The 14762-nt window shown below is 33.5% G+C and overlaps 1 protein-coding gene across 3 annotated transcripts; it reads left to right on the top strand.

The window, feature by feature from the left end:
• Positions 1-7377: 7377 nt before the first annotated feature.
• LOC132302785 (probable methyltransferase PMT5) lies at positions 7378-14673 on the top strand. Of its 3 annotated transcripts, none has more exons than XR_009480921.1 (10): positions 7378-7573; positions 7782-8798; positions 9041-9176; positions 9444-9684; positions 11230-11440; positions 11751-11914; positions 12088-12388; positions 13211-13343; positions 13634-13836; positions 14238-14673. XR_009480921.1 is itself a non-coding variant. In XM_059799723.1 (9 exons), exons 2-9 carry the CDS (start codon positions 8287-8289, stop codon positions 13781-13783), a joined length of 1848 nt encoding a protein of 615 aa, XP_059655706.1. In that variant the 5' UTR covers positions 7378-7573; positions 7782-8286; the 3' UTR covers positions 13784-14673. The 3 variants fall into 3 exon arrangements, 1 of the variants encoding a protein (XP_059655706.1); XR_009480920.1 differs by having other exon boundaries at positions 13958-14673; XM_059799723.1 differs by having other exon boundaries at positions 13634-14673.
• The last annotated feature ends 89 nt before the right edge of the window (positions 14674-14762 follow it).

Here is a 14762-nt window from a genome sequence, read left to right as displayed (position 1 = left end):
CATAAATCGGACATAAATTGGTGTTATAATATCGATTTTGCCTTTTTATTCTTCAAAAAATTAGTGTTGTAATACATGTGAAAGCATATTATGCTGAGGTGGTATGACTTTCATTGGGAGTATTACCTCTAAAAGTAGGGACAAGTGCAAAAAAACACATTTAAAGTATACTTTACGTAACACTTTTATCTTTGTTTAAAAAAGTGTGTAAAAAATACTTCTAATTTTTTCACATTGTGCAAAAATACTCTTCAATCAAAAATCTGACATAAATTAGTGTTGTAATACTGGTTTTACCTTTTTATTCTTCCAAAAATGCCTAAAAAAGTGCTACTAATCTCGTAGTACAGGGGGTGTTAGGGTGTTATGCACGCTACTTTTTTATTCTTTATTTTATTTTTTTTGTTAAACAAAAATAATAATAATATCTCAATATCAATGTGTAGTGTTTTCAGAGTTTGGAGCAAATTTATTTTATTTAGTTTGAACTTTATTTTCTATTTTTATCTTTACTTTTCTTATATATTTATATTTATATTTTCTATTTTTATATTTACTTGTCCATTGTCGTCTTCCAATAGTGTCCTTTTCGGTCATTTTACCCCACTCCTAATTTTTTTACATTGTGCAAAAATACCCCTTAATCGAAAATTTGACATAAATTAGTGTTGCAATACCCGTTTTGTCTTTTTATTCTTTCGAAAATGCCTAAAAGGATATATATGTTACTAATCTCATAGTATAGGGATGTTATGCGCACGTTACTTTTTTTATTTTCTTTATTATTATTATTTTTTTTTTTGCACCAATACTATTAAAATATATATAGATATATATATCTCAACATCAATGTGCAATTTCAGAGTTTGGAGCAAATTTGTTTTATTTAGTTTGTACTTTATTTTTGTTTTTTATTTTTCTAATTTTATCTTTACTTTTATTTTTATTTTTTATTTTTTATTTTTATCTTTACTTGTCCTTTGTCGGCATCCTCCAATAGTGTCATTTTCGGCCATTTTACAAAATTATTTATTTTTATATATATTTATAAAATGTTTTAATAAGGATAATTTAGTCAACTTATGGTTTAAATTTGTCAAAGGGACCTATTTGTACTAAATTGAAACTTTGAGAATGTTTTATGTACGTGAGGGTGTCTTCTAATTAATAGTGTCATTTTCGATCATTTTATAAAATTATTTATTTTTATATACTTTATAAAATGGTTCAATAAGAATAATTTAGTCAATTATTTGTACCAAATTAAAATTTTAGGAATAATTTTTGTAAGAAAGGAATGGAATATGCAATATAATACAATATAAACATATTTTATGGATATTTTCTAACACGTGGGTCGCACCGTAATCAATGGGATTTGATATTTGTAATGCAGCTTATATATGCGCGTGTTTATATATATATATATATATATGAGCAGCTCCAAGGTAATATAGCCTAATAACATAGTGTCACCTTCACTGTATAGCCTAATAACATAGCCTCACCTTCACTGATTTGTTTTTTGGAAAGTTACCACAAATATATATATACACATATATGTGCGTGCATGATTTGGTACAGCTATTGTTTATATTGTTGCCCTGCACGGTGAGCTGGCATCGCACCACATGCCACACTTTAGCATATACGTGAGATTGTAAGTTTTTTCAACGAGAATGTTTGGCTGTTTAGAGTGCTAAACCACCTCATGCATGCCTCATCCCGCTATCTCACTACAATATATATATATATATATATATATATATATATATATATTCTCAACCTACTACTACCATATATTAACGTATTCTCTTTTCCTAAATAAGTAATCAATCAAGTTGGGTTGGTTTGTTAATTACGCGCCAACAACATCATTAGTGTGATGTTCATTATTTAGCAACTCCTCTCTAATCATAATTCATTGCCTACCTTTCACTCAAACCTCTATTTTCCATCTCTCAATCAGTCAATCAATTTCATTTTTCTCTATATGACTAGTCTGTGTCAATTTTTTAATAAAATATAGTTAGTCCTAACTTTTAACGAAAAAGCTGTGGATGTACTAAAGCCACGTCACATACTCGTCATCTAAGTAGCCCCCACAAATCATTACTCCAAAGTAGGAAAGACAAAATCATAATAAATTCAAAGGCTGGGGCGAGGAGCATAACGTCCCAACCACGAATTATCGATCGACGGGTTCAGAATCTCGATACGACCCAACCATGAATCGTTGATTGAAGGACCCAGAACCTAGATCCGATCATGAATCGTCAATCAACGAGCGCAAAACCTCGATACGACCCAGCCAGGAATCATCGATCGAAGGACCCAGAACCTAGATCCGATCAGGAATCGTCGGTCGAAGGGCCCAGAACCTCGATCCGACTCAACCACGAATCATCGGTCGAAGGGCCCAGAACCTCGATCCGACACAATCATGAATCGTCGATCGACGGACCCAGAACCCCAATCCGATCAACCATAAAATCGTTGATCGACGAACCTAGAACCTCGATTCAACCTGATCATGAATCGTCGATCAACGGGCCTAGAATCTCGATCCGACCTGACTAAGAAACGTCGATCGATGGGCCTAGAACCTCGATCCGACCTGACCACGAAACTTTGATCGACGGGTCTAGAACCTCGATCCGATCCAACCACAGATTAACGGGTCAATCGACGACCCTAGGACCTCGAACTGTAATACCCCTAATTTTAAAAGGATAGTCTCGGTATTTATTTATTTATTTTAATTATTTAATTGATTATTTGACTAATTGTTTATATATTTAATTGAATTAGGTATTACTTGATTATTTGATTATGTATCTATGTATTATTTGTATTTGTCTATGTGTTAATTGTTTAATTAGATTACGTACTTAAATGGTATTTTGATTAATTGTAAATTAAATGTTTTCTTTTATTTTATTATTTTATTTTATTTTTCTTTTATGGTTATGGTTAGTGGTAATTGGCCAACCAATTGGGTCCCATGGACTACTTGGATAGGAGGTTGGATGTGTATGGATTATTACCCATGAATAGTTGTGTATGTATATATATAGATATATATTATATACATATATAAAAAGGAAAGTAATTTATTAATTACTTTTATAGTAACTTGGGTAGTAATATTTAATCTGATGCATATGTTTTATATTTAAATGATAAAAATATACATAGATTTGATACGTGTTATGTTTTAAGTTACTTTATAATATTATGGTAATTTAAGTATTATTGGATAATCCATTAATAAATAATGGGATGTGTATAATTTATTTATTTAATAAAGATATACATAAATTATATACGTAACATATTTTACTTACCTTTTTAATATTTTAATATTTATTTATTATTATTTTTTTTTAAGTTGACTTGGATTGGGAAAAGGGTTAGGGTTATTTTATTTAGCCTATAAATATATAGCTATAGGTTGTAAAAGGGGATAGAAATATTCACGTGATATATTCTAGAGAGAGAGTTAGAGAGGGAATGAGGAAAATGAAGGAAAGAGGAAAAAAACCCTGTAGAGAGAAGATTAAGGAAGAAGAAGTTTAACTTTCGATCCGAAAGTTAAACTTCTTCTTCCTTAATCTTCTCTCTACAGGGTTTTTTTCCTATTTCCTTCATTTTCCTCATTGAGAGAGAGTTAGAGAGGGAATGAGGAAAATGAAGGAAAGAGGAAAAAAACCCTGTAGAGAGAAGATTAAGGAAGAAGAAGTTTAACTTTCGATCCGAAAGTTTAAGGCAAGTTCTTCTTCTATCTCTTTCCATTTGATTCGTATTTCTATGCATGCCTAGGAAATTCCAGGATTTATTAAACACATAAAATTAAATAATTATGCATGTTTAATTTGATTAGAACATAGGTTTTATGAAATTGGTTCATATCTGCTCTTGTGTTATGAATTGATAAATGATTGATTTTGATTTGATTTCCGGTGTGAATTTTTATATGTTTACATTATGTATTTGTTTCATATTTGTGGAATGATGGAACGTAGAAACATGCCTAGGATTCCTGAACATTAAATAGGAACTAGGTTTGGGTTTAAATAAATTTAAATAGACTCAATCATAATGATACTTGCTATTTGAATGTTTTAAACAAACGAATGAATTTAATCTTTTAATATGTTTAAGCAATTGAGATTAAATGTGTAGGATTAATTGGATACGGAGAATGCTTATTTGATGGTATAATAAAATATCATCATGTATAAGATTCAGTTTGTGTAGGACATGTGATATAGGAAGCTTAAATAAATAATAAGTCATTCCTATTTTGTGATAACTTGATATCATATTATCATAGTTATTTCTGGATTATTTGATGTATTTCCTTAATCGTTACGTCAATTGTTATATTATGTGGTTTAATGCACCGGTATGGGACGGTGGCATTCTAGGGACGGATTAACTTATCAGTTAAATCCTACCTATTTTATATAAGGGAATGGATTAACTAAAATGTTAAGTCCTACTTATATTCAAGTCAGATCAGCTGAATAAGTTGAATGACTTATGGAGGATTAATTTATTATATAAGGGAATGGATTAACTAAAATGTTAAGTCCTACTTATATTCAAGTCAGGTCAGCTGAACAAGTTGAATGACTTATGGAGAATTAATTTATACTAGATATGATGGTTACTAAAATATATATATATATATATAAGTATGGTGCCATGATATGAGCTTGAATTTTAGGATTAGTGGTTAGAGTGTGTATATTGCCAGGGATGTGTAGCTAGATATAGTGTAGTTGTATACCCTGGTAAGTCTAGGTACTCATGCCCACTATATGTGCGTTTTGCGTGTTGCCTATTATTCAGGTTGAGACAACCCTGTAGTTTAGTGAAGTTCCTTTAGCGTGTGTGTATATATATATATACGGACTACTACTTACTGTTGGATTGACTAGGATGTATACGTGTATCGGATCTCTGCTTGGACTGTAGTAGAGTAGAACTTGTTTGTGGGCCTGACCCACCATTATTTTTCAGGTGTTCGTCAAGAGTAGAGGTTATTCGTGCTGAGCGAGGATCAATCTACTTCATTCTTCCGATGCTACATAGGAGTTCCTTTATGATTCAGTTTCCTGATTTAGACAGTTATTGCTGTCATTTGTTTAATTTGGATTTTCTAGGAGTCCACACAGTATGGATTCCCGAGTTGTATTTTGGAGGATCAGTTGTATCAGAAGAGTTTATTAACTAATGGAAATATATTCTGAGGTTTACTATTAGATTATCACTTTAGTTTCTTGTCAGCATTTTATTTATTCTTCTTTATTCTTTTGTACTCTGTATTCGTTTATCATCAATTTGTTTTGATATCCTTGGGAATTCGGGCGTGGCCCTGGCCAACCCGCATTCGGAAATCCGAGGGTATCACACGAGCTGATCTGATTACGAATCATCGATTGATGGCCCTAAAATTATCTAAACATAACCAGAACGAAGTATAAATGGTAAGACTTCGTTATCGAGGGGAATACAGAAGGGACTTTGGAATGGACAATAGAAAACTAGTCAAGTCTTGCAAAGCAAGACCCAAGTTGAGGATCAAAGTGAGAAATAGCCGGAGTATGTATCGCTGCCGTTAGGCCTGATCTTACCTGGGTCATTTAAGGGGAACGTTACACTTATTAAGTGGGTCCTGAAGAATAGGAATTAGGGCAGCTTGATCTTAATGATTACGAGAGCCCTACCCTGTTTAGAAGGAGGCCCAATCAGTGCTAATAAATTCCCCTTCAGTAACCTTAGGCTATAAAAGGAAGGAACATGAAAAGGTCAAGGGACGGACTACACAGACTATCGACTTTGGGCATTATTTCTCCTACCATCACTTCAATCCCAACTTCGGTGACTAACTTTCTCTCCCTTCTATAGCTCTTCTGCTTTTTTCGCATTGCCTTGAGTGATATACCCCAGAAATTGACTTTTCAACGGTGTCCTCGGACCCTCATACCTACAAAAGTCTAATCATTTAATTCAAGAACTATGATAGGTTGTTTTTATATCATTTAGAAAGCACAAAAGCCAAGCCAGGAGGCCGTATAGAGGCATAAACTAAGACAAATAAAGACATACAAATCATGAAGCAATACAATAAAATGAAGAACCGGCTCCAGATTTGTTGAGAAAGAGTCACCGCTCCAGAATAGAAACCACCAAGGGAGAAGAACAGCAAATTGGAGTGACCAAATGTCTGGCCATCATCAAGACAACAACTCCAAAACTGCATCCACAAGGCGCCTCCACAATTGTATTTTCCTTTTTGAATAGTGATACTTACATCAATTTATTATAGTGGATTACCTAATCAAATGTTTATAATTGATTATTTATGCATAATACAAGTAAATGAAGAATCACACTTTCTTATTTATTGTATAAATAACCAATTAAAAAAGTAACTCTGACAATTCACTAAAACTCATTTTTCTTTCCAAATCTCCATAATCACAAAATATAAACAACACAAGCTCCATTGTGATTAATTTGCTTTACTTAATTATAAAAGCATAGCAATATATATATATATATATATATTTACTTTTAATTATTTTTTATAAACTTATACAGTTATATTAACTACACAATTAAAAAAGTCTACAAGTTAAAAAAGATATATTATTTTCTTAGACAGAAAAAATTTAGGCACTCATTTGTTCCTAAGGAGACTTGAATTAGTGATAAATTATTATGAATAAGTTTCACATAATTATAAAAAAACATAGAAATATTTTCTTATTTTATTTTTTTTTTCCAATTATTTTTTATTAAATTTTACAGTTATTAATAACTACTACAAAACTTTAAAAAAAAATCTTTGGCCCTATAAGTAATTATTTATTGAAAAAGATGGCTATGTAATTTAGTGCCCGCACCAAGAAAACTCATGCGTCACAATATTAATGGTCTACATCTACTTAACGTGGAGGATTTATTCAGAGGGTGACGTTGAAAAGTCAACCATATCCTCCATTTTTCAACGGAAAAGGCCACAAATTCTTTGCTCGACTAAATCACAACCATCAATCTCAACGAGCGTCTCGATTTATTCTGTCAAGCACAAATGTCACAGCAACAGTCACTCTATCATTACCCCTCAGTGGGTTTTAGCTTTTTGGTAGGCGTAAAATGCAAATCAAAATAAATGCTAAAACCTTAAATAGCACACAATTATTCCTCTTTTATAGGTAGTAAATTTAGTTAATATAATTTTTTTATTTATGTTTGGAAAAAAGTAATTTTGTTTGTTTGTTTTTCTAAAATTGCGAGCCTTTGAATCTGAGTAATACACACACACACACACACACACACACAGTATATAAAAGCCTTTCACTTATATGATTGTATCACACAGACAAACACACACAAACGCTCATAACTAAAACGAAAATCCACAATTATCGGACTCAAATCAAGAAGCTCCTCCCTCTCTACTTTCTCTCTCTACATGTCAATGGCGAATCAGAACTACGTATAGCTTTCTCAACGGTGCATATATATAATATAGAGAAAGAAACACTTCGACGACCTGGTATGCCAAAACCCTAACTACTTGCACCAGTATTTTATCATGCAATGTCTGTTGGATTTACAACGTATTTTCTAAATCTAGATTGTTGTGGTGTTATGCGATCTGATCCGTCTTTAAGATCTAAATGTTTCTCTCTCTTGATTTATGAAAAATGTAGATCGATTCGAATTGTGATTAGGAGCTTAATTTTGTTTATGATATATTGCAGGTTGATCTGAAGATTTACTTCGCTGATCACTTGTCTTTAGAATTGGCATTGCACGATTAGATTTGTTGTTTTATGAGGAAGTGTGCTCTTTGTTCCAGAATTTGGTGTGGTTTTGACTAATAATTTTGATTTAGATAATTGGATTTTCTCTGATCGGACGAGTAGATAGTTGATCTATAATTGGGTGTTGAATCGGGACTTTGTGAGCTTATTCTGCCTTCTGGTTATGTCTTGGATGGTTTTATGATGAGTGTGCTCTGTATGCTCTCTTGATTATGTGATCCAATTATATGATCTGTGCATTTTGTGATTGTGAAGGAAGTTAATAAGGTAGTTGTTTCAATGCTAGTAGGATTTGCGGGGGATGTTGATTTTAGAAATTGGAACTGTCATGTTATGATAGGTTATGGTTTTTGTATATCTTGGAGATTCAAGTTTAAGCAATAGGTTTTCTTAGTGGGTTTGCTCAGCTCAACTTTTTAAAAGGAGGTTGCACAATTTGGACATGAGAAGCCCCTGGTTGAGTAAATTCTCTGTAATTTTCGGCCCTAGACCGCCGCTCAATTGGTTGCTGTTGTGTATTATAAGCATCTTTGTACTAATTGCATTATTGGGATCATCTTCTTCAAGTGCCTTTGACTCTGTAACTTCTGCTGCAAAACCCAACATTTATCTGAATTATAGAAAGCTAAAGGAGCAAGCAACAAGTGATTATTTGGAGTTAAAGACTCTGTCACTAGGACCTAGTCGTCTAAGAGAGTTCAGTCTCTGTGGCAAAGAAAGAGAGAACTACGTACCTTGCTATAATGTGTCTGGAAATTTGTTAGCTGGTGTTAGTAATGGGGAGGAGTTTGATCGACACTGTGAAGCATCTCAAGAGGGTCAACAGTGCTTGATTCGTCCTCCTAAGGACTATAAGATCCCCCTGACCTGGCCAGCTGGTAGGGATGTGATATGGAGCGGAAATTTGAAGTTAACTAAAGACCAATTCCTTTCTTCTGGAAGCATGACGAAACGGTAATCTTTATTTATCTAGTCTATCTTTGATGTTAGGAAACTAGGGGAATATTAGTGTCACCTCTTTTAATTACAAAATTGATTCAGGCCTCGGGACTTAAAATTTTTTTAAACACACTAGAATACTACATTGATCCCATATACAAGCACATGCCAAGAGGCCCTAGGTTGTTTTTGTGAGCTAATGACTGGATATTTAATATTATATACATTTCCCTCTTGTTCTTAACAAACTCTTCCAGGTTAATGTTGCTAGAGGAGAATCAAATTGCTTTCCACTCTGATGATGGTTATAGCCATGATGGTGTCAAAGATTACTCTCGCCAAATTGCCGAGATGATTGGGTTGGCAAGTGACTCTGAATTTTTTCAAGCTGGTGTATGTCTTCCTTCTCCTTTATATAGATTTAATTACATTTGTTACTTTTTACTTGAGCTGTTTTTTATTTTATTTTATTTTATTTTATTTGTGTTATTTTTTTTATTTTTATTATTATACTATTATTGTATTCTAGAGTATCTAAAAAAGTTCATGCTTGAACTAACTAAAAGTACTATATTTATTGCCATTCTTTCCTTTCGAAGAATCAACAATGCTGTAGGACCATTTCTGCTGCATTAAGTTTGTTTATTCTTTCTCTTACAGGTGCGCAGTGTACTAGATATTGGTTGTGGGTTTGGTAGCTTTGGGGCTCATTTGCTCTCACTGAAGTTAATGACTGTTTGTATTGCGGCATATGAGCTAACGGGTAGCCAAGTTCAGTTGGCCCTTGAGCGAGGTCTTCCAGCAATCATTGGAAACTTTATCTCAAAACAGCTTCCATATCCGTCATTATCATTTGACATGATTCACTGTGCTCAATGTGGCATTGTCTGGGATGGAAAAGGTACTGTTGGACTTGTTGGTCTACAATTTTTTTCCACTCACACATGACTAATTCCATGCACGTGCTTCCTTTTGTCTCTTGCTGATGCTAAAGTAGTTAGCTGTTCCTTCATTGATGCCCATATATTTTATTCAATTAAACATCTAGACTATTATTTCCATTATGAAACTGTGAACTTTTATTTGGATGCAAGTCAGATTTTTTCTCAACTTAAGAATCAAAAATCAAAACATTCAAACAGTGTGTAGTCATTGAAGCTGTCTATTTATGATACAACGTATGCTTAAAGTAATATCATAGTAACGATTTGCTAACACCTTTAAATATGAATTACTTTTGCTTAAATCAACTCTCTCCTTTCATGTAACTCCTTTTTTTTTTGTTTTTTAAGGGAAACAGTTGTCGCATTTAAACTGCTTCTTACGCTGTTTGACAACTGTTTCCCTTTTTTTTTTCTTTTTTTTTTTTTACTTATTAAAAAAAAAAAAGGGAAACAGTTGTCAAACAGTGTAAGAAGCAGTTTAACTTTTGAAAGCCTTAAATATGAAAAGTTTATGCTATGTGGAGCAACAACATGAATAGAAATCATTTCCCAATGTGTGAATGCAAAACAATTAAATGCAGTCAAAAAAGGCATTAATGCTGAACTTTGCAGTCATAGAGAATTTCGATGCACTACATCCTGTGTTTATACTGGATAGTAGCTCAGATTTTTGAGAGGTAATTTGCTTGGCAAACTCAACTCAAATCAACCCAAAAGTTTGTCCAAATTAATTTGCGTCAGTTCCATATATTTGTTTGGCCATCTGGTTTGATTCAGGGCCGTAGTCTTACCTAAGGAATAGGAGCCCTTATCTTTCCTTATGGTCTTAGTTATGTTGTATAGGTCCTAATCAAACTCTGATTTCCTCTTACTTGATTGTAATTATTAAAAATGTAAATTTATTATTTTTCATTTACTGTGCTATTGTCTCTATCAATTTATTACTAATTGTGTGCATTTAACCAAACACAGTAGTTACTTACCAGGAGTATGCAAACGACAAAATTAAACAAACTAGAAGACAATTAGATTTTATGTGGAAAACTTATAATTGAGAAAACCATGGGAAAGGAAAATTTTGTGTTAAACTGCTAATCTTGAATTTTTTATTGCATTTTCCTGTGTATATGAGGTAATTGGTCACCAAGGGAAATAGGTGCATCATTTTTTTCCTGTGTCTAAAGAATTTTTTTGCTTCATTTTGTGTTAAAAATTATATTTAGTTAACTGATATATAAATATTTTTCATGCAGTGGTTAGTGGGAAATAGAATTATTAGTTAGTTATGAATCATAGAACCTAGGCTACCTAGCAAAAGAAAGAAGAAAAAAAAAAGTTATGCATTATGGATCCAAGTTGGTGACTCAGGATATTAACTATTGTTGGATTATTATTATCTCGTTAACTATTATAGACATTAAAATACTATCACTAGGAGCAGTGATACTTCGACCTTGCAGATTTACATTTCGTTCCACACTAATGATGATTTTACAAATCAGATGGGATGTTCCTCCTTGAAGTTGACCGTTTACTGAAGCCTGGAGGTTATTTTGTTTTGAAACCACGTGGACATTCATTGAGTTCAAAGAAGGGACACATGTTAACAGCAATTGAAGAATTTACCCAGAAAATCTGTTGGAATCTTCTAGCTCAGCAAGATGAGACTTTTGTCTGGCAGAAAACTGTGGAGGCTCATTGCTATACATCTAAGTGAGTCTAGTAATTGTAATGCACGCCTTTCCCTGATGACGTGTTGTATTTCTTTGCATAAGTGCTTGAATTATAAACAAATTTTAATTAAGGCAGTTTGAAAGCTAACGTAAAACTCGTCAGAATGAATATGACATGAATCATAATAAGTGCTTGAATTATAAACTGATTCTAACTTAAGGTGCTATCGTGTTCATTCACTTTAATTTTTGTTTGGAAACTTATTTTTTTCCTTCTCTCCCCCCTTCCCTTCTCCTCCTTTTTTCTCAAGAAAACACCTCTAATGTGCTTCTGCTGTTCTTCATTGCAGCAACCATGGTCTCATACCTCTTTGTAAAGAAGAGCAGGACGCTCAATCATATTATCATCCTCTTGTACCTTGTATAAGTGGGACTACCAGCAAACGCTGGATTCCCATTCAGAAACGGTCTTCTGGTTCCCTTTTGAGCCCAGCTGAGCTTGAAGTTCATGGAAAGTATTGTTTTTAAGCAATATTTAGTTCTTAATGTTGTATTGATAATTTGTTTGTTACAATAGTTTTATGTTGAATTTTTCATTAATCTCCAGATGTAATAAATCAGATGGGACTTTCCCTACTTAATCACTCATAATGTCACTGTACTGATTCCCTTCTATCTTTGCAGGAATCCAACCTGAAGATTTCTACGAAGACTTGCAGATCTCAAAATCAGCTCTAAGAAACTATTGGTCTTTGCTTACACCATTGATTTTTTCTGACCATCCAAAGAGGCCAGGCGATGAAGACCCATTGCCTCCATATAACATGATACGTAATGTGATGGACATGAATGCTCATTATGGGTGTTTAAATGCTGCATTTATGGAGGCAAAAAAATCAGTGTGGGTGATGAATGTTGTGCCCATCAAGGAACGTAATACGCTTCCTCTCATACTTGATCAAGGTTTTACTGGCGTTTTGCATGACTGGTAGGGTGTTATTTTGACTTCCCTCTAAATTATGTATCCAAACTGGTGGTTCTTTCTCTTTTAAGTTCTTTTTTGACACGGTTAATAAAAAAAAATTATTGGAAGCTTTGTCTCTGCTTTTTGGACAAATAAGACGAAGAAACTTTTCTCTCCCTCCGTTCCTGAAAGATCTTGGTAGAAGATCCTTCTCAGAAAAATGGTTTTAGATCTCTCTTAAAATACTGGTTCTATCAATACAAAATCTATCTTTTCTTTTAAAAAGATTTTGAGAGAATTTTGTGGGCATTTTAGGTCTTAAAGAATATATTGATGTTAAATTTGATTGCATATACGTTCCTTATTATGTGATGAAGATGTGAAGAAAAATGACTGGATCTGAAGGTATTAAATTGTCTAAAACATGAAAAGTGAGGCAATGCTAGATTTGATTTTAAATGATTGTCAATTTATACCAACTTGGTTTTGCAACAATTGAAAGGTGTCGTAATTTCCTTCATGTGATTTTAGGACTGCCTTTGTACACTTGTAATCGTCTCTCTTAAACTTCATGCATAATTTCTTCTGGAGACTGAACTAAAGTCAGTAAACCGAAGCACACATACTGGATTTATTGGACTTTGAATGTCTACGTGAAGTCAAAGTCTTACACATTGTGGATATTTTTAAATTTATTTGTGGGTTGCATATTCTTGAATACCAGTCTTGCATTTCTTTGATTACTTGTCCATAAACAGTTCTACAAATATAATTACTACAGACTCCTTCAGTTATGGAAGAATCAAACTCTGTTCTGACTTGGATGCTCTGTGGAATTGGGCACAGGTGTGAACCCTTCCCCACATACCCCCGAACATATGACTTGCTTTATGCAAATGGGCTCCTTTCACACCTTACTTCAGAGGGATGCAGTATAATGAACTTGCTTTTGGAGATGGATCGTATTTTACGCCCTGAGGTAATTTTAATCGTATTTGAGTGTGCGTGTGTTGGTTTTTTCTGGTTGAAAAGTTATTTGTTTACTAAGATTGATATTGTTTTCTAAAATCATTCAAAAAGATTTGCCTATAACATCTCTATTGAGTATTAAGCTCCTATATGGTGTGCATCATTTGATGGACCGGTCTTTATTTCTACTGTTTGTTCTAGTCCTTGCACCTTTCACATGATTGAACAGTCAATTTTGATATATTCACTTGACCAAAAAAAAATAAAAAATTGATATATAAGTTAGTGGTTGGTTGGCAGGGATGGGTTGTTCTTTGTGATATTCTAGGGCCAATAGAGAAGGCGCGTGCACTTACTACACAGATTCGATGGGAAGCAAGGGTGATTGACCTTCAGAATGGCAGTGACCAACGGCTACTTGTTTGCCAAAAGCCATTCTTGAGAAAATGATTGATTCAGCTCCACGGTTCTCACCCTTTGTAGGACAATCCTTTTTGACTATGGTAATTTCTCTGAACTTGTCAGGAAAATAAAGGAAACAAAATTTCGTCATTGTTGCTGCTGTTATGAAATGTGCATTTCGTACTTTTGAATTCCTCAAAGAGATTTTATGGATGCTTGTAGAAATCATGGATACAATTCTGCTGAAAGTTTAAAGAGTGCATGCACAGGGTGAAGAGTTCACAACATTGTATCTGACCAAATATAAAAATTATGACTTGAAGCAACGTATGAGATTCAGAGCTGATTAAGTTGGAGCTGTGTTAGTTAGGAAAATATATACATATATATATATATTGGAGCGAGTTCATGAAAATCACCAGCCATTTGTGAATGAAGCTTGTGTTTAGTTTGGATCTTTGCTACGTAAAAAACAGTTCAGCAGTAATTGCATGTTTTTCAGGACTCTGGTCGATATCGTATTCATTATGGTCCAAGATTTGTTATGATCTGTACCGTAGTGAAGTTGCACGACACCTCCACTATTAGTCTGGGCTTGGAGTGTAGGTGGATTTCCGAGATGCCCAACATTGAAAGAGAGGTGCGTTCAGAAGCTGTAGTAGATTAGAGGAGATTTTGCTGCAGAAGTGGCTGTAGATGTGATCATTTTTTCTACAAGAGTTTGTAGCAATTCATTCATCCCCATTTTTTTTTTTCTTTTTTTTTTCTGATTTCTATATCAATTTTGTAACTGGATTTGTGTTTCTGTACTGAACAAACTCCCCCGTCGAGGAGGGGAGCTTCGTGCCACGAAGTATAAGAACTAATGTTGTAATATAGTTGTTTCTCATCCCACCTTCTTTTCAATTCACAAGCTTCACTGTTAATTTTGTACTTGAGACCCATGTTTTCATATTGAAATTTGAACTTGGCGGTCTGCCATTTCTTCTTTTATCTTCTTGTTTTGGCTGGGGAAGTATAGTAAGAA

The sequence above is a fragment of the Cornus florida genome, unplaced genomic scaffold (genome assembly GCF_030987335.1).
Source record: "Cornus florida cultivar Cherokee Brave unplaced genomic scaffold, ASM3098733v1 CherokeeBrave_3.0.0_Hap2_Chr04, whole genome shotgun sequence".
Classification (NCBI taxonomy): Eukaryota; Viridiplantae; Streptophyta; class Magnoliopsida; order Cornales; family Cornaceae; genus Cornus; species Cornus florida.
The sequence above is the reverse complement of the archived record's forward strand: the minus strand, read 5'-3'. Positions and strand labels throughout refer to the sequence as shown.

Excerpts from the sequence above, each read along its gene's own strand:
- LOC132302785 (XM_059799723.1), top strand. The coding sequence starts at position 8,287 with ATGAGAAGCCCCTGGTTGAGTAAATTCTCTGTAATTTTCGGCCCTAGA. Across the intron at positions 9,685-11,229 it reads CATTGTCTGGGATGGAAAAG|ATGGGATGTTCCTCCTTGAA; the intron begins GTACTGTTGGAC and ends TTTACAAATCAG. Across the intron at positions 11,915-12,087 it reads TGAGCTTGAAGTTCATGGAA|TCCAACCTGAAGATTTCTAC; the intron begins AGTATTGTTTTT and ends TCTTTGCAGGAA.